Below are 25,055 nucleotides of genomic sequence, written 5' to 3'. Positions count from 1 at the left end.
AAAAGACATCCATGTAGCCACATGGGGACTCTCAAGTTCAGGTGTTCAGAGAATATCTGTGACTGCAAGGAGCAGAACAGAGCTGGCAAGCCAGAGACCAGAAAGGTGTGTGCCTTTTCTTTGTTTATGAAACAGGATCAGCAGGAGCCCAGCACTTCCAAGACATGAAGAGCTGAAAGAGAAAGCAAAGAGGCTCTTTGCCTTTGCTCTGTACACATGCATAAAATAAGAAAATATGTAAAGCCTCTTTGGGGAAGGCAGTATTCATTGATTTGCTTGATCAATCACGTATTTCTTTGGTACCAATGACAGTACCAGGAATGCCACAGGTACCAAAACCACAATCTCTGCCCTCATACAACCTAAGGGAGTAGGCTAACAGTAGAGAAGAGAAACACGGGAAAGAAGCAGAATACTTTAACTGTTAGACATGGAAGATGCTATGGAGGAAAATAAATCAGTGAAGGGAAATTTGGGGAAAGGGAGCAATTTTAAAGATGGCTTTACAATATGATGGGAAACCATTGGAGGGCAAGAATAGGGTAGTGTCATGATCTGATATCTCAAAACAATTACTATGGTTACTCTGAGAACAGAGAGAGACAAATCTTAACAGTGTTCAACACCCTTTCATGACACTGTCCTATCACCATTGCCTGTTGCCTAGTTTACCACAGGGAGGCCTAGTGAGTCATCTGCAATCATGTAGAAAGAGATGATGCTTCTGGTGACATGTAGGAATTCAAAACTTCTGATTCTGGTTTTGTTTTGAAGGTAGAGGTGAAAGTATTTGGACTAATGTTAATAAACAAAATACTTAGTTCCTATTGCATTAGTAAAACAATCAAGAGAGTGAGGAATTCTAGGCTGCTAGCAAGTAAAGAATCAATATCACAAGTAGAAGCTGGATTAGGAAGAAGTATAGCCAAAAAGTAGTTCAAATAGGGCTATGGCCCAAGAGCCACAAGAAAGGAGTAAGAGAGGGAGGACAGTTCAGAATGGAATTTCAGAGATGAGGGGTGTTCTGGGTGCAGCCCACAAAACCAGGGTGCAAATGAAGAACAGAGAAGGTAATCAGGAAGGAGACAGGAGTTATAAAGCCATGATTCCCAAAGCACCATCAAAATCCATGAAGTTGTTGAAGAAAACATCAAGAGAAAGAGTAGAAAAACATCCTGAGCCTAAGCTGATGTCATCAGGAACTGTGACAGGAGGTCCTGGAAGTCTGGGATGCAAAGCACTGACTTGTGGCAGAGACAGAACTTTAGCCCAGAAGGGTAGGACTGAAGTGGGAACAGTAAGTCCCTCTCTTTCCTTCAAAGTAAGAGGAATTTGATGAAGGTAGAGGTGAAAGAATCAGAGGAACAATCTTGGGTTCACTAATAAGTCAGGTTCAATTAGTAATATTTCCTTTTTGGATAGTGCTTCTAGGTTGCTTGATCAGGAAAATAGTGCATGTGGATATATTTTGACTTTGTAAGAAATCTGATCATTTCTTCTCTTAGCCTTTTGGACAAGGTAGAGAAACCCAGAGTGGATAATGGTTTAGTTAAGTTGCTTCCTATACTGGGGATAGTTTGAAAGGTATCCCCAGTCACAGTTCATGAAGACAGTGTCTACCTGGATCATTCATTTTTCGTCAGCCCTTTTTAAAAAAAAAAATCCTAAGTATGCCCATTTTAAGCATTAATATCTTACTGCCCATCCTCTACTTTTGAGCCTACCTTCAGTGCCTGATTTCTACCAGATAAGGTTCTGATTAGCTTTTTACCATCTATTGTTTGTATTAAAAGAAAAATTATAGTTTAAAAAATTTTTTTCATGAGACAGAACTACAGTATGAAATGTGATTTTTCAAATTGCATACATTTGCCTCCACAAACCTCCAAGAAATGTTAATAACACCTCTTGTCTGGGTAGCTTATCCTGCAAGAAGATCTAAAGTGGCTTAATTCCATTTAGCTTTTTTTTTTTTCAGTGATCTAGATAAAGATGGAAAAGTTCTTATCAAATTTAACATGATACAGCATAGGAGAGCTGATATTTTGATGAGAGGATCTGAATTCAGAAAGCTGTCAGTAGGTTAGAACAATGGACTATAATTACAAGAAAAATTAACAAGAGCAATGGAGTCCTCCAGAGTAAAATATCCACTGTATCTATATAAACTAGAAGAGGCAATGAGCCAAAAACAAACCTTTCCAGGTCTTTTTTCATATAGGCTGTGGCCTATTTTGTTTGTTGGTGTTTTGTTTCTTTGTCTGCATTCATAGTCTCAATCTATGACTGTAAAACACACATGTACATTTCATTTTTTTGAGACATGGTCTTGCTATGTAGGTCAGGCTGGCCTGGAACTCACATTCCTGCTTCAGCCTCCCAAGTGCTGGGATTATAGGTATGTGCCACTATACCTAGCTCTCATTAATTTTCTAAAAAGAACAAGATCCAAATCAAAAGAAATTTTAATTTTATTCTTATTTGGATCACATCGTAAGTGCCATTCTTTGAGGTCTCTGACAAGTTAAAAAATCCCCAGAGGGCCCTACTACAGTATGTAGTGCTTGGTTTAATATTTGTTCTTATAGTCTCCCTGATACTGTGAAAAATAGTTGCAAGAACTTGGAAGAGGAAAGTTTGAAATAGATCTTTTGCAGAGCTTTCAAGCAGTAAAGATACTGAATTTATTTCATTTTTTTCCCACAAAACACACCATATGTATCAATGGGTTTGGGTCAATTTAAAGAATTTCCCAACTCTATTCTCGCCTTACATGGGCTGACATTATGTACTGTGAAGTTCCTAGGTCAACGACTATCTGCAGCAGTCCATTAGAAGAGGTGTTGAAGTACAGATCTGTGTCAATTCAAGAGGTGTTTTAGAAGGGGATTCTACACTTGGGTGCAGGACTTACTGGCCTGTGGATCTCATTCAGTGCTGAGCATCTCCTTCCAGTTTGTCCAGGCCAATAGTGACTTGTTTTGTTGTTTTTCAATAGCATTACAAGAGAAACTATTACTTTAAAAAAATTAATGGAAACTTCTGAAAATAATGCCTCTGAGTTAGAGAAGTCAAGATTTTAATTGCCCTTTTTAAAAGGTTTTGCATTTATTTCTCATCTTGTCCTTTTGTCAATTGGTCTCATAAATATTCATAAAGGAATTGACCAAAACTAAGTATTCTAAAAATGTTTCCTAAGCCTTTCAGTTTTGCGATCCTGTTACAAGTAACTGTTTGAAAATATTCCCTAATCAGTTGTTACTGTTAAAATCAGTGAGTAATCTGGCTTTTCTAGAGTTTGTTGTTGTTGTTGTTGTTGTTTGTGGGGGTGGGGGATTGTGTTTAGTTGATTGGTTTTTGGTTTTTAAATCAGGATTTCAAAAATCTTAGGATCTTGTAAAAAGGAATTGGTTCTATAAGCAGACATTCTCTGCCCATCTCAAATCCAAAGTACCTCTGTGCTTGGGACTCTCAAGCTTCATACATATCCACTATCCTCTCACCAACCCCAAAAGGGAAGAATGGAAGCCAAGGATGAACTGGAGGCATAAATTCAGACCTATAACTTAGATGTGGACAATAAAATAGAAGAGTAGACAGACTTTCTAAGTGAACAGAGCTGGGGTGGCTCCTTCAACCATGCAATAGATTTGAGGGAGGTCTATTCTCTGTGAGGGCTTGGTGGCCTCAGGTAAAGTGGCCTGGGAAGCAATCACAAGTCTGAGGACATGGACCATCACTGCTGCTGCTTCTTTCCCTTCTTTCCCATAGGCTCTATAAGCCCAGCTGCCCACTGGTTTTGTCCTCACACGATCATTTTTTGTTCTTTTGCCACTCACAGAAAATTCCCTTCCTCATTTGCCAAAGTTCCATTTTTCTTGATCAAATGTTTGCTGGTCACCCACTAAGAGGTTGATGGTAGTGGTCATTTCTGACTCTGGCTAGAATAAGACATTCCCAAAGCTGAGCCCTAATAACACATTTCTTTAGTGTATTTTCTGGCAAAGTCTGAGTGTGGTTTTAGAGCTACTAACTTGGTGTGTGAACATAACTTAATCTTTCTGAGCCTCAGTTCTCTCATCTGTAAGCTGAATAGTACAGGGTGTTTGAGAGAATTTTAGATACCAAACCTAGTGTCTGACAAGTAGAAGGTGCTCAGTAAATCACAGCTATTATTATTTTTAGCTGTCATCAATTTATATGGAAACTCATCAGCTGGACAGTTTTAATTCTTAAAGTTTTTTCTTTATTTTTTGGTGCTGGGGATTTGGGGCCTTGGTCATGTTAAGCATGAGCTCCACCACTGAACTACACTCCTGGCCCTACTTCTTTTATGCTTTGTTACTCAAGAGTTTGTAAGTGAGAGAAAGTTCACTTATCTTTATGTGATGAACTGTGCTTAGGACCCAGAAAGAATGAGGAGGAGCCGGTGTTGTACTTTCTCTCTTTATAGTTATTATCCTCGTCATTTGTTGTTGGGGAAGGGAGGTCTCCAACCCTGGCAAGAACAGAATAAACCTTCCATTTATTGTCATTTTAATTTTTTTTTATTTTTCCTGAAGATAAATAAACAGAAGATAAAATAGAACACTAAAATTTACAGTTATCTTGGTCTTGTTGTGACAGCTCCAAGTGTCTTTAGACTTGAGTGTTTTTTAGACTTGGTGTAACAGGGACTTTGTGCTCCTGAAGATCTCTGCCCTGAGAGTTTGATAGGCTGCACTTGGGTAGCATTTGAGAACAGTTTTCCCTCTGCCTCTCCAAGCTAGTTAAGGGTCCCTTAGCTAATTTCTGATGAGCTCTAAGTAATTTCCTGTCCTTGGTTCTAAAACTGCTGCTTTCTGGCTCCTCTCCAATTCCAAACTCCTATGCCTGGATCTCCAGGCCAGCCCTTCTGTGCATATGGTCTGTACCACATCCTCTTAGTCTGAACCTGTCTTCTCACTCTCCACACAGCATCCTCAAGTCCTGCTCATACTTATTTCAGGGCCTTTCTCAAGCCATTTCCTTCCCTCCCTGGAGCTGTGCAGTCTGTCTTATTATGGGTCAAGCTCATGAGCTTAGTTTAACTCACTTCCAATGTGAGGTCATTGATGCTTGTCTCCAATGCGGATCCTGACCTTGGCTGCACATTGGAATCACCTGGGAAGCTTTAAAAGCCCTGATATCTGAGTCTCACCCCCAGAGATTCTGCTTTAATTACTCTGAGATTTTGCCTGGGCATTGGGATGTTTTAAAGCCCTTGAAAGTGATTCAATATGCAGCCAATGTTGAGAACCTCTGGTCTACAAATCCAGTCAATCTTCATGCCTGGACTGGATTCTAATAATAGCTTTATTTTTTCCCCAAGTGACTTGTGTTTAAAATAGTTCATGTGAGTATATAAAACATCAAAGTGACTATTTACACATTGTGTTAATTTGGTAGATTCAGGGGGAGCATTTCCAGTTCCTTTCTTGAAAATATGATTCCTAGATTACCTCTGGGCTCACTTGCCAGGAGTCTCAGTAACAACTGGTCTTTTTGAACTCTCAGTATGCACTGTGCTGAGCCTTCTGAGCTCCACACAACATTGCCCCTTTTTAGTCCTTATTATAGGCCTGGAGTGAGCCTAGTTTGGGCCTTGTTTGATTAAAGAGGATCCTGAGATCCAGAGGGCACATCCACTTTCCTAGGGCCAAACTTAAACCCAGGCATATTGAATGCCAAAACTTCACTGATTCTCTGCACCCTTTCCCTCCCCCATGAAGGAACAACTTACCCAAATAGCTTCCTGAACAAGAAAGATGTATTTGGTTTTCCTTTGGGGCTGTACACTTTTTAAAATTGGGCTGCATTTTTTTTGTATATCAAGAGCTCCCATATATTTACTTATTTCATCTTCACTCCCTATTTGCCTAAATAGGGAGTAGGACTCATTTAATAAATTAGTTTTTTTCTGTGTACTCAGGAGACTATTTTAGAAAAGCATCTACTTCTATACCTAACCTACCTAATCTGCCTAATAACTTTTTTGGGGGCTTTGTTTGATTAATGAGGATCCTCAGCTCTGGACAGCATCTCCTTTTTTAAGCAGTGAAAAAGAAGTGATACCCCCATTTTGCAGAAAGGGGAACCATTGCACAAAGTATTATCTACTAAATATTAGTAATTGCTACCACTAACTTGGCTTCTTAATAAGTGCAGGCTCTGTGCCAAGCTCTTTATATTCTGGGTTCTATCCTCATTTTATGGAGAAGGAAACTGATAATGAGAAAACTGAAGCTCTTTGCCTAGGGTGATAATAGCTAATAGTCAGACACAATGCTTGTTTACTGGTTTGTTTTTAACTTGCTTAGCAAAACTGAAAGACATGGGCTTCATTTGCTGACAGTAGTATCTAGACAACCATGTCTGGAAAAAGCCCGTGAAGCATAAACTGGATTTTCTTTCTGTGTGGCAAATGGCCATCAATAAAAGGTATTGTGAAACAAAGAATTTTCTGCCAACCTTGAATATCATACTGAGGTCAAATGGGCTCTCATTCATCCCCAGTTATCCTGATAGGAGGCCACTTTGATGTAAACAGCCCCTGAAGGTGAAAACTGGCTCTTGGAGCAGCTTCACACTCCATCCACCTCTGAACACTGCTGTTTCTCACAGTTGCAGATTGACCAGAATCCAGTCATTGTTGCTGGGTCACTTCTTTATCATACAGCCACTAAGGACAGAAAGCCATGTCTCTTTCTCACAAGTTATGAATATGCCAATTTATTTTCCCCCTCTTCAAGCATATAAAGACTTGGTATTCTCTGATTTGCTAAAATATACACACATATACACGTAATTCTATAGGGAGAATGCGTCTTACCTATATAAAGAGATAGGCAGTGTGGTGAGTGGATGGGGTCTTGGGGAAAATGAAGTGCCTAGCAGCTTCTGTCAGGGCAGAAGGTCACTAATTGAGTGCAAACCTTTTTTAAAATGTTGTTTATCCCCCTACAGGGCTTACAAAACCATTGAAGATGATGACTTGAAATTTCCCCTTATATATGGAGAAGGCAAGAAGGTAGGTGCACGTACTTTCCTGGATTTAGAGGACAAGGCTGTGTTCCCTTGTTGTTCTGCATAGCCTGTGGCAGTCTGTGTGTTCCACTCAGCAGCACTGATTTTATAGCCTTGACAGCTTAAAAGAACATTGCATCCATCATTCTTCAGGTCACCTGTCTTTGGGGTCCAAAGAGTGGGTGGCAGGGTCGGGGTGTGAGCACAAGGAACCAAAGTCAATTTTTTGAAAATATTCCCCTTCCCAGTACATTTGAGTAATTTTTACAGTGTTTAAACATGGCCATTTTCACACACATCATCTCATTTTATATCAGACAATAAGCTAGGAGGCAGGTTAAGCTGGCTGTATTATATTCATTTGGTAGATGAGGCAGCTGGGACTATGAGATTAAAACAGCCCAGGCAGAGCCACATAGGCAGCAAGGGGTAGCACCAATATGGAGCCCTGGCTTTCTGCCCTCTTCTAGTGTTCTAATGGTCTACCATGGAAGTTCAGACTCTGCAAGTCTGCTTTTCTGCTTGCCTCAGGGAAGGGACTCCAAAGCTTCACTATTAATTAAGCTACAGGATCACATCAACCAGAGCCCAGGCTGAAAATCAAAGACTGTCATCAGTTCCCAGAGTCCCAGTCAGAATCAAACATGGAGTAATACTTAGTTGAACCAAAAGAAGGCTGTAGATGTTAAGATGATCTGGGAACAGAGATCTGGAGGAGGTTGAAATGGTGGAGTATTGAACCCATCTCCCAATTAAAACAAACACCTTCTGAATGATTGCATTCTTCCTCTGAACTGTAATTTCAACTCAGTTTTTCCCATGAGAAGTGAAAAATGGGGTCACGTTACAAAGAATCTTCAACTGAATTTTTTTCAACATCCCATCATTGTTATTAAAAAGAAATGACTCACAAGAAAACCAAAGCACTTCCACAGAACGTGTGTGTGTGTGTGTGTGTGTGTGTGTGTGTGTGTGTGTGTGTGTGTGTGTGAGAAAATGGGAACACGGGATTAAGTTTTGGGCCCAGTGTAACCCAGCAGTGATTTCAGTGGAGGGGGGCATTTCATGAAGGGGAACAAAACATAGATATGTATATGGAGGTCATTTTGTAAACTTCCACCTCACCACCTCTGGTTGAGAATTACAACAGGGACAAGCTCTGTTCCTGATAGGAATTTGTGTGCTCTTCAATACTGTGAATACCATTAATTTGTATCATTCCAATCAGTGACTTATCCTGAAGCTGCAGTTCCTGGTGGGACTGAGATTCTCAGTGCTATCCTGCTTTATCAAACGAGTTCCAGTAAGCTCAGTACCACATCCTGTTCTCTGTGTATCCCTAGTGCCTGCCTAATCTGGTTCCTGACGCAAGGCAGACCTTGGGTAAATGCAGAAGTAATAAGTAAGTTGTTCAGTTATCCTCAGCGTGTCCTCCTTCATGCAAAAAGAATATGAACTGATGTATTCTTAGAAGGTTATAAAGAATGAGATTGAAAGAATCAGGGCTTTCTCAGCTAAGCAAAAAGTCAGTTCACCAAACCAAGACATTCCTCAAGCATTTCAGTTTGTTAAGGCTTGACAGTGCCATGATGAGTAACTATTGGCCTATTTAAAATCCACCATGTCTTCACTTGGCCTTTTTTCTTTTCTTTTCTTTATTTCTGCTGTACTAGGGCTTGAACTCAGATCCTCATGCTTGTTAGGCAGGCGTTCTGCCACTTGAGCTACTCCGCCAGCCTCACCCTGGATGAAAGTAGCACACTATCCCCATCTGAGTACTACATGGTTTCTATCTAGATCCTTTAGGGGTTTCTTGTTCCTTTCTGCATACTCCTACCAAGGAGTCCAGTAGTATTATTCACAGCTGTTAATTTTTATTTCCAGAAATGCTTTTACAGATCTGTGTAGGTAACACCTGTATACTTTGTAAACAGGCTCATTCACTAGCAAGAACATGGATCTCTTTGAACTAAAATACAGGATGTGCTTTTTCCAGTCACAGAAGTTAATGTTGAAGGAGAGAGCAGAAGAGCCACAAGGGACTCAGAGTACTTCCTGCTAGAAGGGAGCCTGTCCAGCCTCCCAGCACAGCAGAGGGTTTCTGCTGCCTGCCTGACCAGCGGTACCCCGGCTTCACATCTCCTGCCTGCACTTTATTCCCTTTGGTTCTGGCCCTTAAAAATATGTGCCAGGGGCTCATTTCTACTCTACTATAAATTCTACCTACTTCTTGATCTGAGACCAGCTCCAAATTCACAGCCTTTTGAAGGGAGTAGGACGAAGATGAAGACACTGTGTTGGACTATATTTCTTAGCATTTATTTGCTTCATCCTTACTCCTATGAGGTAGCTATGCTTATTAACCAAGTAATAAGAGGGAGCATTCAAGCTCAGATCTTTGAACCACAACAATACATGGGATATATTATTGATGATCTAAGGGTTAGGACATTGGGCTTCATTCCACCCCAAATGACTTGTATTCTAACCATCTTTCTGTGTCTGCCTGCCTTGATGCTGTCCATCTTTTGGCATTAAACTTACTGCAACTTCCTCCAGGGAACCTTGCCAGTATAATTTTTATTTCCTCTAAACTCACACAACCCATTGTTCACGTGCCTTTCAGGGCTTAACCATATTTTATATGTTACCTCTTAGCTCCTTACCAAGTTAATTTATGGTGGGGATGAAGCATAGATATTTGTGTCTCCAACCACATGGTGTCTACATGTAGTAGACAATGTTTGGGTAAATCACAGCTGGGCATCCCAGGAGAAATTTAAACTGACTGTGTAGATGTTAGTACAATGTGTTGCTCCCTTAAGATATTAAAAAAAAAAAGTTAAGAGAAAGCATGAGGTCTCAGTACAGAAAGTCTCTGGGCAGCTACAACTTTAGTAACATTTGTTCTTTTCCACCCTGAGAGAATTTGTGAGAACATTAGAAGGAAATATCATGGAGTTTATAGTTGAGCTTTGAGAGGGCAGGAGCTGCCTCTGACTTCTTACATCTTTTATTAATGAGTGTCCATAGGGTTAAGGACCTAGCTGGGGTTTAGTAGAGTGTGTATGCTACAGAAGGATGGATGGATGGATGGATGCTGTTGGATTTGGTATGAACTTATTTCAGTAGCTATAGACATCACACATGTTGTAATTAGTTTATTAAGAATTCCCTACCCTACTCTTTACAAAAGAAAGCCAAGAAGAGGCAGCAGCCACCCAATAAGCTTTGGATAATGGATAGAAAAACCATTCCTCTAATACAGAAGTGATTTCAGTGAGTCTTTCCTTGATATAACAACTACCCACATCAGTTAACAGCAAGGAGAATGGAAAAATGGGCAGGAGGAATTCTTTCATCACCACTTAGTAGCTATAGTGTGACACACAGTATGCTTTCACTATGTGTGTGTTTCTGATGACCCTTTGCTTATAATCCTAGGCCCGGGTAATGGCAACTATTGGCGTGACCAGGGGACTTGGGGACCATGACCTGAAGGTGCATGACTCCAACATCTACATAAAGCCATTTTTGTCTTCAGCTCCAGAGGTACCACATGAGATTTTTATTTATATTTTGTACAATAAAATATTTTCTATATTATTCCTCCCCTGACTCACACTCTGTATCCAAATAGTAGCCAATGTGTATTTATATGTACTTCTGTCTCTCCTGTCACTATTTTCTCACTTTTGACTATCCTGGTTCATGCCCTTGTCACCCACTGTCCAGAGAGCTTCCTAGCCTCCTAGTGGCCTTCTCTCCTTCCTTCAATCCATTCCACAGGTGAGTTGTCCCAAAGAACTATTCTGATTTCTAATTGCTCAGGACTTTCAATGGTACCCCATGACTTGGAGAATGAAGCTAGATTCCTTCAATCACCCTTCAGGGGTTATAATTTGGTCTAATTTTCTAATCTAATCTTCATTCCCCTGCACTAGTCAGCTGAACTTGTTCCTGTACCTGACCTTTAGTTTCCCAAATTTGCTTAAAACTATTTCTTCTGCCAAGAATGCCCTTCCTCCCTATGCCAGACATCCTATTCTTTTTCTCCATGGTGTAGTTCAGATGCTTCTCCTATGGGGACTTCCCAGACTTCCCCCTGGCCCAGCCAGAAGTAATGTCTTTACCTACTCCTAATACACAGAGAACAACATTTTCTGCCTTTTGTCATAATTATTCATGTATGCCTTATCCTCTCATTAGAATTTAATTACCTGGAGAGTTTCTGTCATTCAGTTGTTTACATTTTGCTTTTTAAAAAATAACATTTCCTATAAAACTGGAAACGATATTATGGTCTATGTTCACTTTTGGAGTATATCATTTAGAAAAGATTTTTGCTTCCATGTTATAGGAAAATCTAATAGAATTTTCAAAGTAGATTTTCCTCACATAATAAGAAGACTAAAATTTGGTTGCTGCTAATGTTAGTTTGGATCCTCAAGGGTGCCTGTGCCGGCAACTTTGCATTTCTTTGACTTTTCCTTCATGGTTGCAAGGTGATAGCAGTAGCTCCAAGCATAACATTTTTATGAAAGACAGAAAGGAGGTGCAGCCTCAATCCCAATGTATATTCATGTGCATCTCATTGGCCAGAACTGTGCCACATAACATCCCCTAGCCTCAAAGGAGGTTGGGAGAGATGGAGAACTTTAATTTCCAATTTCTATTGTAGAGAGGAGTCAAAGGAGAGTAAGTTAGAAGCCAATGGTGTTTGCCATACTGTGAAATAAACTATTAAGACCATGCCTTACACTGGAAATGTCCAGAATATTTAGACATACCTCCATCTGCATGTCCTTCCTAAGAGTAGGTGCTAGGGTTTGGGGGACAGGGTGAGAGGTGGTATTTGGTGGTGTTGGAAACTGAACCCAGGGTCTTGAGCACTTTACCACTGAGGTATACCTCTGGTCCACTAGATCTAGTTTTGTGGTGTTCATGTTTTGTTTTGTTTTTGGTGGAATTGGGTTTTGAACTCAGGGCTTCACACTTGCAAAACAGGTGCCCTAGTACTTGAGCCACACCTCCAATATTTTTAAAATTTTCTTGAGATGGGGTCTTAATACATTGTCCAGGCTGGCCTTGAACTCATGATCCTCCTGTCTGAGCCTCTTAACTAGCTGCGAGTTTAATGAAGCCTCTTTTGATTGGAGAAAACAGAAATCCACTCAAGTTAACACACAAAAAAGGTATTTGCTTTATATTGAAAGAGATGCTTAGGGTATCTACAAGAATAATCTTCAAACATCCAGGCTTTATGGCTTTATGCGAGAGTGGTCCTAGAATCAGACCAGCCCTGGAGAGTCACTGCAATAGGATCTGTCAGCCTTCTCAAGGGAGTTCTACCATTATGGTGGCCAACCACATTCCTTATGTCTGTTTCAGTCAACCCAGTTACATACTCTCCCAAATCCATATTTCCACAGGAGCTTGATTAGCCCAACTCACCTTGTATACAAAGCCACAACTGGCTTCCCAACCTAGTGATTGCCCCTTCAGGTCATATGCCCGCTCCAGTACCTTCTATCATCCCAAACAGCCACCCAATCCACTCTTTTGGCAGGGTTGTGGGCAGGAATTGTTTCTTTAGAATCCTTTAGAACTGGGGCTGTTATCCAAAATACATTTAAATACAGGCACTAAGAGCCACTGAGAGAAAGATGACTAGTAAATATTAGGCATGGAACACAGGCACATTTTGTGATAGAATCCATAATTTTAGATGAAGTCAACTTGGTAGAAATAGTAATCTCCTGTCTAGAGCATGCAGGTGTTCTGGTGCTGAATCCTCATAATAGTTCTGCACCACGAAGACCACTGCTAAATAGGTTATGAAGGCCCCATTGAAGCTGGTGAGTTCTTGGTCCCTCTGTTCTGGCCAATATCAGAATTGGGGAATTACCGTTAAAACTCCTTCACCTGAGAAAAATAATAAATACTAGACTTCACACTCTCTTCTCCTTGAACTCCACTGAGCACCAGGTTTATAACTGGATTCATAAACATCTGTATCCCTTGGGGGAGAGGCGTTGATGTTCAGGGATATTAAATAGTACCTTTGCCTTTCTGCTTTCCAGATGCTTCTTCCCTGGGGACATCAGGAAACACTAATTAAGCATTTTGCTCTTTCAAGAAGATTTAAAAGTTCCCTGCCACCTCCCACTACCATATATATGTGCTTATACATATTTATATAAAGTGAGAAGTGTGGTTTGACGGAGGATGACCTACCAAACATACAGTTAGATTTTTAGATCTTCTAGTCACCATGCCACTGTTGGTCCTAGGAAAGGATCTATTCTTTAAAAATCTACTGCTAGCAATTTTGAAATCTTCAATACATTATTATTAGCTACAGTTGCCACATTATGCAGTAGCCCCTAAAATTTATTTCTTCTGTTTAACTGAAATTTTGTACCCTTTGAACATTTTCTAATTCTGCATCCCACATTCTAAGGTTTCTACATGCAGCATCTCATTTAATCCTTATAACTCTGTAAGTGTAGCTGTTATACCCATTTTACAGATTGGGAAATTGGGACACAGGGAAGTAAAGTAACTTCTCAAGTTTGAAAAATTACTAAGTAGCAAACTGATACTTATACCCTCATTTATCTAATTAAATCAGGGACTATTAGGTAGAGAGGTGAGTTCAAGGAAATTTTTATCCCAGAGATCTCGTAAGTACTAGTTCAAGGGGGCTCCATGGAGGGTACCTTTGTCTTGAACATAGTAGCTTTGTCTTGGGACCTTAGTGACCAGAATTTTTCAAAGAAGTACTGTTAACCTTGGACTAAGGTTGAGGAAGATGAGTAGTAGAAAGGATAATTGGGAAAGACAGTAATGGGTGGGTGTGTGTGTGGGTGGGTATGTGCAAACCTAGCCCAGACAGAATTGTGCAAAACATGATTGTGTACCTATAATTTAGCTTAATGGATATCTTGTGTATATCCTACGATCTCTTGCATGAGATTAAAATTGTATATTTTAAGTGCTTCCAGATGGAGTGTCTTTAGCCAGAGCCAGGAAGGGGGAGGGGGTGCTGTTAGAGGGAGGAGAGAAGGAGCAGCTTGAACTGGCTACTGTGGAGGAGAGCGGAAGAAAGAAGATAGGTTCCACTCACACTTCTCCCCCAATCTTTTAGGGCTAAAATGCCTTTGTCTTGGAGGTTGTAATAATATCATACCCATGGGGAATGGCTAGGGAGCTTCTCCTGGGAGCCTAGAAAGCCAGGTTAATTTATTTAAACCAACTAATGAAGAGTAGCAGGCTACCTCCCTGTCTTTAGTAACCCCCCACACACCCCCTCCCTTTCTAACTGTGATTTCCTAAGAACATTCCCCTGTTCAGCTTTGTCTTTGCCAAGCATAGATCTTTACTTCACATTTGGGTTCTAAATTTCAAACCCAGCTTAGTCGGGTAGTCTTAACGGTTGAGGGGGGTGGGTGAGGAAATGTGTTTAGTTCTAAGAAAAAGGACTCAAAAATCTTCTTGGAAATTAGCATTGTTCCCATTCATCATTGTAGCTCCTAATTTGATTTGATGAGTTAAATATAAATAAATCAAAAACATGTGGATCAAATTTACATGAAAAAACACACAGGGGTTTAAAAATTAGAGAAGGGTTTCTAGCCAAACACATTTTCAGTTTCACTGAACACAAGGCGTTGGAAAAATCTTGAGTTTGCCAAACCTGAACAGCAGCCGCCAGGTTTGCTGAGCCTTTCTCAAACCTTCTGGGGTCAAGGGCAGGGATTTCTGGCCAAGACCTAAATTCCACAAGAGGCCCTGCCATGGGAGCTTGGGCCTGCTGGCTACAGGCTACAGAAGAGACATTCCTACTCTCTGGTCCATAGGACCTTGGTTTTTTTCCTGTGAGACAGCTTAGTCTTTAGTCTTTCCCTGAGCAAAAGGAAAAACATCCCCAGCCAGGTTCCACTCTTCTTACTTACGAAGCTCAATGTTAAACTTTTTTTTAATACCATCCTAAAAGAGTTCAAGTGGAAAAGGAAAGGATTTATTAACTCACGGCACTGAGGCCCAGGCCCTCCACATTTCCCTCTTTTCTAGCAATTCTCCCACCTCCAGTCCAGTACACACAACGTGTCATATTACTAAGGCAGCTTGGCACAGGCCTGCAGCCTCAACTTCCAGATGTTCTCTGTTGCACATCCGTTTCTGGCCATGACAGTCCTTGCATAGATCCAGGGCCCTTCTCAATTTCACCATTCTTTCTGAGTCTCCACTCCAAGACTATGCTATTGCCTTTAGCCCTAGTTTGGCTCTTGGAAGAACAAGATCTTTCTCTGTCTGAGGGTCCATTTGCAGAGCCAGCTTCCCCCCACCAATCTTCACTTGGCAATTCCCTCATTCCCTCTTCTCACCTTAGCCAACAGAGCCACAAAAAGCCTAATTTTCTGTCTGCTTAATTTTTCCTCTTCTTGGTTTTCAGAATTCCTATCAACTGTTTTGTTTGTTTGTTTGTTTATAACTCCAGGTCACTTGTGTAGCTCATTCTCAGAAATTTTTTACCTAGATAATATTTTTTCTTTTATCTGAAACAGCCTTCTTTAAAAGAACAAAGAGCTTAGACTCTGAACATCTCTCCCCACACCCAGTACCAGTAGTACCATGGCCTGCAGAAGTTGTTTTAGTCTGCCTTTCCTCTTCTTTGACAGAAGGCGGAGGTCGGGGGGAGGTTTGCTGTATTGATGAATTATGAGGAAGAGCAAATGAGCTCATGGGTGAAATTGACTGTCATGAGATCTGGTATGTGAGTAAAGGTGTTCAGTAAATATCATTCTTCCTTCCCTGCCAGCTTCTGGAAGGCATAATACTTAGGGATACCCAGTGTCTACTTTTTAGAGAATGGCTAATCTTGAAACTCTAAGGTCAAACCCTAGTCCCACCCAAAAAAAAAGACTGTTTGGTTTGAGAGTACTGTTGTCTCCCATGAGCATATGTGTGTTATTTACATGGATTGTTTAGTCAATGGTTTGAGATTTGCCAACCAGCAACTTGAATAAAAGCAATTTTGGATTTTATTTTATTTGCTCTTAACACTAAAAAACTTGTTAGCCTCTGATCCACTCCTGGAAAGTATTAATTTCATTTGGATGTTTCAGTTAAACATAAAAGTATCTTCTTTGCATTAATTTATTATATTACTGCATATAAGAATAGTTTGGGAAATTTGTTTTTACAAAAGCAGATCCCTGGAATCCACTTCTTAAAAACTGGTATCACTAGATCTAGGGTGGTACTAGGAATTTTCACCTTTCTTAGATAATTCTGAAGCAGGTGACCCAGAGAAACACCACCTTATGCCATTGTTTACTTTAGGAACTTGAATTTTATCATCCTAAAGTGGGTTTGAAGTACATCTGTACTCTAGTCCTGGACTGTGTGATTAGTTTCTTCAACTCATGTGGCTCAGTGCCAAGCTGGAAGGTTAGGGATTTGATGCACTCCATTCTCCACTTGAACACAAGCCTGGAGCACCCAGGCTTCTTCCTACCAGAATAACTGCAATCAGAAGGGTCAACTTTGCTAAACAGCGAGTACTCTATAGTTTACTGGGGGTGGGGGGTGATTGTGGCCTCTTTTCTAAGGCAACATGCTCACTATTTTCTTACTTACTTGAGGTATCTGAAAACCTGCCCTTGTGAACAGTCTTGTGAAGCAGTAACACTGTGATTCTTTCAGTCCCAATGACCAGAAGTAGCAGTCACAGGAAGCAAGAATAGCTGTCATTTCATTATGTAAATGCCAGGCAGTCACAGAACTTATTCCCTCAACCAGGACATTTTTGAAAATCAAAGGGGACACTACTAACAATTTATGCTGGGGACAGGTGCAAAGAAAACTATTATATGCAAGCAGGGATGTATGGAAATTCTTTTATGCCTCCCCTGCCTCCTGAATGGACTGTGGCAACTCAGCCCATTTGTACTGTACCCAGATACTTGCATTGACAGGCTGGGATGTTCTGACCCTAATCTCCACAAAAGGGCATTTTAGTGAAGATGAACTTGATCTTCAAATGATCATTGAACTGCATTCCAGCCCGTTTTGTGACTGATTCATTCAATGATCTTTTGACTTAGTGGTGAATTAACTGTTAGAAACCTACAGCAAGGAGGATAGCATGGGGATGTCCCAGCCTGTAAGCATAGTTCCTTCCTATAGCATGGAGAAGCAAACCATCAGACTTCGTGTGGAGAAAATGGAAGCCTCATGTTATAGAAGCCAGGCCGTGGGTACAGCTTCACACTGTCTCTACCACTACCTAATATTTTAGCTGGTTAGAAGCTTTTTGAACTATAAGATTCTGTCCACTCTCTAAAGTCAAATGTCTATGTTTTGGAGTCTCTGACTCCAAAAGAAAAAACAAACCCTTAAGAATATCTGTGGTATACTTTAAGTATAAAAGTATACCCACCATCAAAACAACGAGCTTCTTTTGGTTAGTTTGAGCAGCCAACACATTTATAATACTTAAATGTCACTTGATTACCAATGCTCTGAAGTCACATGGCCAGTCACATCAAGGTCCAACCCATCCTATGATGAAAGAATCAGAAAATGTTAGAACCATAAGCATGCCCGTTGGCCACCTAGCCCTGACCATTTTTTCACAAAGGGAGACACTGACGATGTGAGACTTCAAGCTTCTGCCCTTACCACTGCCCAACAGAAATCCAGTTCTGTAACCAAACCACACTCGGTAAAGCTGCCCAAGCACACCAGCTCTCTTTCACACCTCCAGGCTTGGGCCCTGCCATTCCCCTCACATACAAAGCATATGGTTTCCATCTTCTCCTCCCTGACACCCTCTATCTGAGGAACAAGCAACTCCTCTCTCATTCATTCTTCCCACCACATGGTCCCAATGCTTTGGAATTGTCAGTGAACAAAGTTGTTTTGCAGAGTACTAAGAGGCAGAGGTGGATCTCAATCCCAGATCTCCTATCACCAGACTCAGTGTCAGTTTCATGAAATATGTAGTGCAGAGAATTTGGATGCAATCTTGGTGTCTGCCAGAATGCCAATCTTGAAAATATCTACTTGGTTTATGGCACTGCAAGGAAATAAACTGGAGTTTTGCTTCTTGTGGTATAAATGTCATATTCGAGGTTCTATAGATTGAGCTTTGGGGTTGGCCACATGAAGGAAGAGGGAATAAGACTTCATACTGTTTTTACTTCCCGTCACCTGTGAGCAATCTTTACCTTATAAGCCATAAGGCAAAGGTGGGTTTTGTGCCAACTACACTATTGAGAGTTCTACTTGCTATTATTTTAAATGAGATTTTTGGAATTGAACCCTAGGTTCCCTAACCCCACTCTTAATCCTTTCTTTTGCACTAACTAGCATGCACTCCGTGTTGTTGTCCTGAGATCAGGACCATAAAGAATATCATGCAATATATTAGAATTTTCACTTCCCTTCCACATGATCTTATTTGGTCTTCATAACAGCTTTGTGAGAAAGGTAAAGCAAATGTTATAATATTTATTTTTCTTAGACATTTTCAATTTTTTTTAAATGACTTCAGATATGAGAAAATCAAGCACTACAGAGAATGTGGTTGTCTGAAGTCACAAAGCTAGTTAGAAAGACCTGAAGCAAGGCCTTTTCTTGCTCTTTCTCTGCTATTAAGAGCTGAGTTTGAGCTTCGGTACTTCATCGTCCCACACTGAGTGCTTACAGGGAAAAAGGGGCTTGTAGAATTTGCTGAACTGATAAAGATATAAAAGCTGAGGCCATTCCAGAGAAGCAACAGAGATTTGGCAAATGGAAGAACTGATGGATTCTTTTTTAAAAGTAACTTCAAGGCAGGAGAATCAGCTTACTGTGAGCTCTCTTAATATGCCACAAAATATCAGTAATAGGGCAAAGATGGGAGCATGAATCAAACAAATGTTGAGACAGTGGGGGTGCTATATTAAAAAGTTGCTTGTCACAAGCTCCTGTATAAAACAGATGCCAGTGATGACAATAAGGACATCTCTAAGTGCTGGGAAGCTTAGAACCCTGTGAGCAGTCAGCACATGACTCATTTAGGGCATATTAGCCAGGCTCTCATTTGCCCCAAGACTCATTCCTATTTTCCAACACAACACCATTTTTCTGGTTTGTTAGCAGCTACACTAAGGATGGGAAGGAAGGGAAGAATTTGCTACTACTGCTAACTATGAGCACACTACACTTTGGGGACCATTTGGAAGTGTGGGAGTTACCAAGCTAAATCTGTTGGGTCACCATGAAATTAAAGGGTCTTCTAGCTGGTAAAGTGGTTCAAGTGGTAGAGTGCCTGCCTAGCAAGCATGAAGCCCTCAGTTCAAGCCCCAGTGCTACAAAATATATATTTATCTTTCTAAAGGGTCTTCTGAATGGGTCTGTGGTTTACTTATTATTTCTCTTCCCTTGTTTATTTTTTGTCTCAGCAAGTATGTCCTAAAGATCTATTGTAGTTTATGCTAGGAAAGACACTTCTAGGTCCATAGAAGAAATGTAAAATGGTATGTCTGGTTTTTAGGAGATGAATTTTAGAGGGACTATAAGTCAGTCAACTCTCTTGGTGTTCATTGTTTACTGGACAGGGGTAAATATCCCACAAGGGCAAAGGCTGCCTTTGATTATTGAGACATTACCAAGTGCTAGGCTCTGCTCTGGACACAGAAACAAACAGGACAGGACAAGGCAGACCATGCCCCTAGAGTAAGTAGTTGATTGCCTCTTACAGTGTCCTTCCTTCATTCCTTCTTCTCTCCCTCCTCCCTCCCTCCTCCTCCTCTTCTTCTTTTTCTTTTTCTTCTTCTTCTTCAATCTCTCTCTCTCTCTCTCTCTCTCTCTCTCGCTCTCTCTGTCTGTCTGTCTCTCTCTCTCTTTTCTCCTTCCTTCCTTCTTTTGCAGTACTACACATTGAACTCAGGGCCCTGCACTTGCTAGACAAGCACTCTACCATTTCAGCCATGCCCCCAGTTTGTTTTTCAGATAGCGTCTCATGCTAACTTTGCTCCAGCTGGTCTCATAGCACAATCCTTCTGTCTCCCCTCCCAAATAGCTGAGATTACAAATGTGCAACACCATGCCCAGCTATTACAGAGTTTTTAAAGGTAAGATTCCCCCACCATTTACATCATAATTACCTGAGGCTCTTGTTCACACTTATGCCTGAGTCCAAACTCAAATCTGTACAATCTGAATTTTTGGCAGTCTTTTAGTGCTTATTTGTTTTGGCATTACTGGGGTTTGAACTCAGGGCTTTGTTTGAGCCGTGCCTCTAGCCCTCATAATCAGAATTTTTAAAGGTAAGACTGTTAAATCTTAATTTGGTTAAATAGCACCCATGTGATTCTTAAACACATTAAAAAATTTCAGGATAACTTGGCTATTCATTTATCAGTGCTCATTGTATCATTTCTCTCTGCATTTTGTACTCCTTAAAAGTAGAGCCTACCATATTATAAAAGCTGATAGAATAACTCATATGAGTATTGAAATGATGATGATAAAGCACCTACCTGTTTAGCATAAAGGAATGTAATTTCTTTCTTAAAATTATGGCAGTCACAATAAGAATAGAAGGGGGAACAAACTAGATCACTCACTGTGATTAGCTTCCTTTCTATAGTTTTAAGTAAAGAATATTTAAACTGATAACCTACATAACATTAAGACTTAACTATGCACCTTCAGGGACTGGGTGTTCTATTTGTTTATTTTTAATCTGCACCAGTAATCAGGCAATAGATATTCTGCACTTGTGTTTTTCTCAGGTTGCTAAAATGATGTGCAGGAAGTAGTACGTGAAGTTCTGTACTGATTGAAAGTGATTAAAAGTAAATAATAAGTAACAAAAAATTTCAGGATAACTAATCTTGGAGAAGTGACAGAAAGGTGCACAAATAGTTAAATATCGTATTAGTGGACTTGAAAGTTGCTGCCTACAGAAGACCAAGGCAAAGGACAATGACTGTTCCTTGGTCCTCCTCAAGATGTCTGTAGCAACTGAGGGTGACTTCTGCCTCTTTCAGCCCTCCTTCCTCACCGCCAGTCTAACACTGTGTCCACACATTCTTTTTTTTTTTTTTTTTCAGTGCTAGGGTTTGAACTCGGGGCCTTGTGCTTGCTAGGTAAGCTCTCTACCACTCAAGCCTCACCACCAGCCCATATATACTCTTACTCCAGAAAGCCTCACCACCAGCCCATATATACTCTTACTCCAGAGGAGTAACAGCCTGGAAGAAAAATTGTGAGAAGGGACCAACAGGAAGTCACCTGCCTTAGTCCAGTGGCACCTACAAAGAGGCCCACATGCCCATATCTTCTGAAGCAATTCTATGTCACTCTTATCCCTGTTTCATTTCTCTTCAGAGCACCTCTAATTCTCTGCCACTGTAATTTATTGGTGTCTATCTCATCTACTAGTTTAGAACTTTTGAGAAACTTTGTCACTTTTGTATACTCTCTCCCCAGTGCTTGGGAAGTAACAAGTGCTCAATAAACAGGTAATAAAGGCAGAGGGGTCCACTAGACGCCATCTCTTAGCTGCTCAGCTTACAGATGGTCCCAACCTGGCTGGTTTAACTAATGATATTTTGAGTTTTTATGATAGTGCAAAAGCATGTACATTTAGCAGGAACCATATTTTGAATGTAGATCTTTTCTGGGGCTAGCAGTATGTGGTATGATCTTCTCTCACAGTGATGGGCAGCAGTATCAAGCCACCCATTACAAGGATAAACAACAGTACTTTACATTGTATGTGTTACTAAGCTATCACGCTCAGTAGGTCATGTGTATTAAGTGCATTTTCAGTTTCCAATACTTTCATCTTTATTGTGGGCTTTTGGAGACACAATCCCTGTGTAAGTCAAGGACCATCTGTCTATTGCTGTAAAGGAGCTGCAAGACTCAATGATTCGTGAGGCCTTTCCCTTCCTTTCTTGGCAGATGAAAATAAGGGAAGAAACCATTAGAAGTGCTGACCACGTTCTCCAGGCCCCTTCTCACAAAGGCATATCTGTATGCACCTCTCCCCTCCTGGGCCTGCAGAATCTTACTTCCAAATGTCTGAGCCCTGGGGAGCCTCAGAGCCCATTAGTTTGAAATAAGGCTTCCAGGAACATGAAGAAGCTATTTTAGGAACTGATCAGGGGAAACTTTGGGGAGGTGAGTGGTTTGATTGAGAACGGCCAACAACAGCTTCAGGGAGGGAAGGTCAGCCTGCAGGAATCCTTTGAAGCCCTTGCTGCTGGGGAGGATGAGCAAGCAGGGGATGGCTTGCACGGCAGTCCAATTTTTCTGAAAGCATTTTCACAAAATGTTCTGCATCATAGGTTAATGTATAAGACACGAGATGTAAGTGGAAAGTTGGCAGAGTCCTTTGGAAATTGGCTAAAGGGCAGGAAACAAAGGGTAGCAGTAAAAACCTAAAAGGATGTTAATTGAGGAGTGCCTCAGGGAATGGGGTCCTACTAGCTTTTTATTATTTACATAAAAATTACGTGGAAAATGGTATTGAAAGGGATTTTCATGTTGGCTAATGAAACTGCATTAGTGCGCTGTGAGTGGAAATGTGAATAGAATTAGGGAAGGATTCCATTTATTGATGGAATTGAAGAGTAGCATTTTATAACATGTTTTGTATGAGTTCACATGGTTCTGTTGGCCAGATTTTTGGGTGGTGGGCTGGACACTGTCAACTTAAAGGACTCAACCTGTCACATTTCTTGGGTCGGCAGAAAGCATTCAAAGAGGTTTTGGCACACTACTCATAGGGCAGGTCATGATATTAAATGGATGTTATCCTCAGTCCTGGGAACATCTCTTGAAAAATTGCTGACAAGCAAGAATCCCATATTTAATTACAAGTATAAGATTCAGGGCTGGGGGCATGGTTCAAGTGCTAGAGTGCCTGACTAGCAAGCACAAGGCCCTGAATTCAAACCCCAGTACAGCCAAAAATAAATAAATAAAACTGTTTTTAAAAAGTGTAAGATTGGGCCCCACTTCTTATTACCAAATATTTTCTATTCAGTGGACCTCAAACTATCACAGAAATCATGGTAGCTATACTCCAATAAGAAGCTAGCAGTCTTCTCATGAACCGTGGAAATAACAAGACAGTGAGGCAGGCCTTGAAGTTGGGAGCCTAAGAGTGACATTTAATGCCCTTTCAGTACCCCTAGGGAGCAGGCTAGGTAGCCCTCTGAAAATCACAAGGCCTTTGGTTTCCTTGTTTACAAACCTGGCCCAGTAGGAATTTTCTGTTGTCTTGATACTCAAACTGTGGTCCATGGACCTGAAGCATTGGTATCACCTGGGAGAATCTCAAACTCTTAAGCCCCACCTCAGAACTGAAGTGGGGTCTACATGTTAACTGGAGGTCCAACTGGTTGCTGTGCACATTAACATTTGCGAGGCACTGCGCCAGCATACCCAGAAACCACAGGAAATAAAGCAAAAGAGATTTGGTTGCTTCCCATCTAGGGAAAACTGGACATTTAATGGCTTAAGGATAGAATTCTGGCATTTGGGACTTTCCCATCTGCTAGAAGCTGAAGCTCTTCTTTCCTGTTTTGTTTTCTCATTTGGCTCATAAGGCTCAGTGCCCTCTCCAGAATGTAAACTTAGCCTTAAGTGAGCTTGCCTTTTGAGAAGACGTTAAAAGCCAGTGCTGTATGCCCCAAGTGCTCTTCCCCTGGGTGTGGCTTGTGTACTGGGCCATTAGCTAATTGTTACCATCAAATCTGCAGGCCACAGAGGACTGGCACCTGGTGGCTGTTTTTCATTTGAGCTCATTTACCAAGGTTCTATGGGTAGGCATTCTGTCATTTTCTGCTGCTGGGTATAGACTGCTAATCCTTAGGACCAGCCCCACACAGGGCATCAATAGCCTAGGCAAACCTTTCTAAAACACAGGAGACTTGGCTGTCAAAGATCTAGATTTGAACAGTCGGAAGGCCTCTTACAATGCCATTGTCTCTAAGTCTGAGATGAACAAACATTGATTGTGTGATGGGTGGGGCATATGAGCAGCAACTTATGCTGTATCCATCCTATTTCCTTTTTCCACTGCCTGATCTATAGTTTTCCACACAGACTTGGTTTTAGAAAATAAGATAGAGGACTGAGGGAGTTGATTACATTGACCTTCTTTCATCCCTAATTCCTGAGGTGGTATAATCAGGGCCTGATTCTGCTAAATTAGGAAGGAATAGCACTGAAACCCCAGACTCCACCCAGCCCACTGAAGTAGTTGTGACCAAGCCTAAATGAGGCTCCACTTTTACTAGTTTTCCAGAGATGCTTATTTTTTTAAGAGCTTAGGTAGATAGTGAAATATTCAAGTCATTCAAGATTCTAGAGGGGAAGAAAGACAAACTTTGGAGAGTCACATTGAGCATGTGTCCTTGTGACTTACCTACATTGGGTCTCAACAAACACAAGTGTGGTATTAAGAGCCCCCATTCTTACAAGGGAGGAGTCTGGCAAGTAAGGCAAGAAGTGTTTTGAATGAGTGTATTAAATAAAGTAGCTCCCTAGTCCTAGACAAATACTTATGGAGCCATTACTAAAGATCCCAAACTGGCTTTGTCTTTCCCACAGACTGAGAGCTCCTCAGAAGCAAGAAAATGTATTATTTGTCTTTGTATTTATAGCACTTGGCATAGGGTAGGTCCTTAACAAATGTTTGCTAAATGAATATGCAAAGGAAGACCAGCAAGGGAGCCCCTTGCTGATCCTCTGACTAGCACAACATCCATGATAAATCAAATCATCATTCCAACTATCTCTCAAGCATTACACTGTCAACTAATTTCTTTCTTGTCAATTAGAGAGCACACTTCTTTGGTTGTGAATGGACCCATATGTCTGTATAGCAAATCTCCAAAGGAGGCTACCCTTGGCTACAAAGCTTGCTGCATCATCAAGTACCTTACAGTGCATCCTTGAAAACCAGTAGCTTAGGCAGGAAAAGGGAAGGGGAAATA

At 40.9% G+C, this 25,055-nt stretch overlaps 1 protein-coding gene across 1 annotated transcript in view; it reads left to right on the top strand.

The window, feature by feature from the left end:
• Positions 1-25,055, top strand: part of Ppm1h (protein phosphatase, Mg2+/Mn2+ dependent 1H) — a 273,222-nt gene that overhangs the window by 227,148 nt on the left and 21,019 nt on the right. Inside the window, exons 7-8 of the mRNA XM_074083812.1 lie at positions 6,985-7,048; positions 10,489-10,596. Coding sequence (XP_073939913.1) covers positions 6,985-7,048; positions 10,489-10,596 — 172 coding nt within the window. The remainder of the gene's footprint in view (positions 1-6,984; positions 7,049-10,488; positions 10,597-25,055) is intronic.

Source organism: Castor canadensis, chromosome 8 (assembly GCF_047511655.1).
Source record: "Castor canadensis chromosome 8, mCasCan1.hap1v2, whole genome shotgun sequence".
NCBI lineage: Eukaryota > Metazoa > Chordata > Mammalia > Rodentia > Castoridae > Castor > Castor canadensis.
The sequence above is the reverse complement of the archived record's forward strand: the minus strand, read 5'-3'. Positions and strand labels throughout refer to the sequence as shown.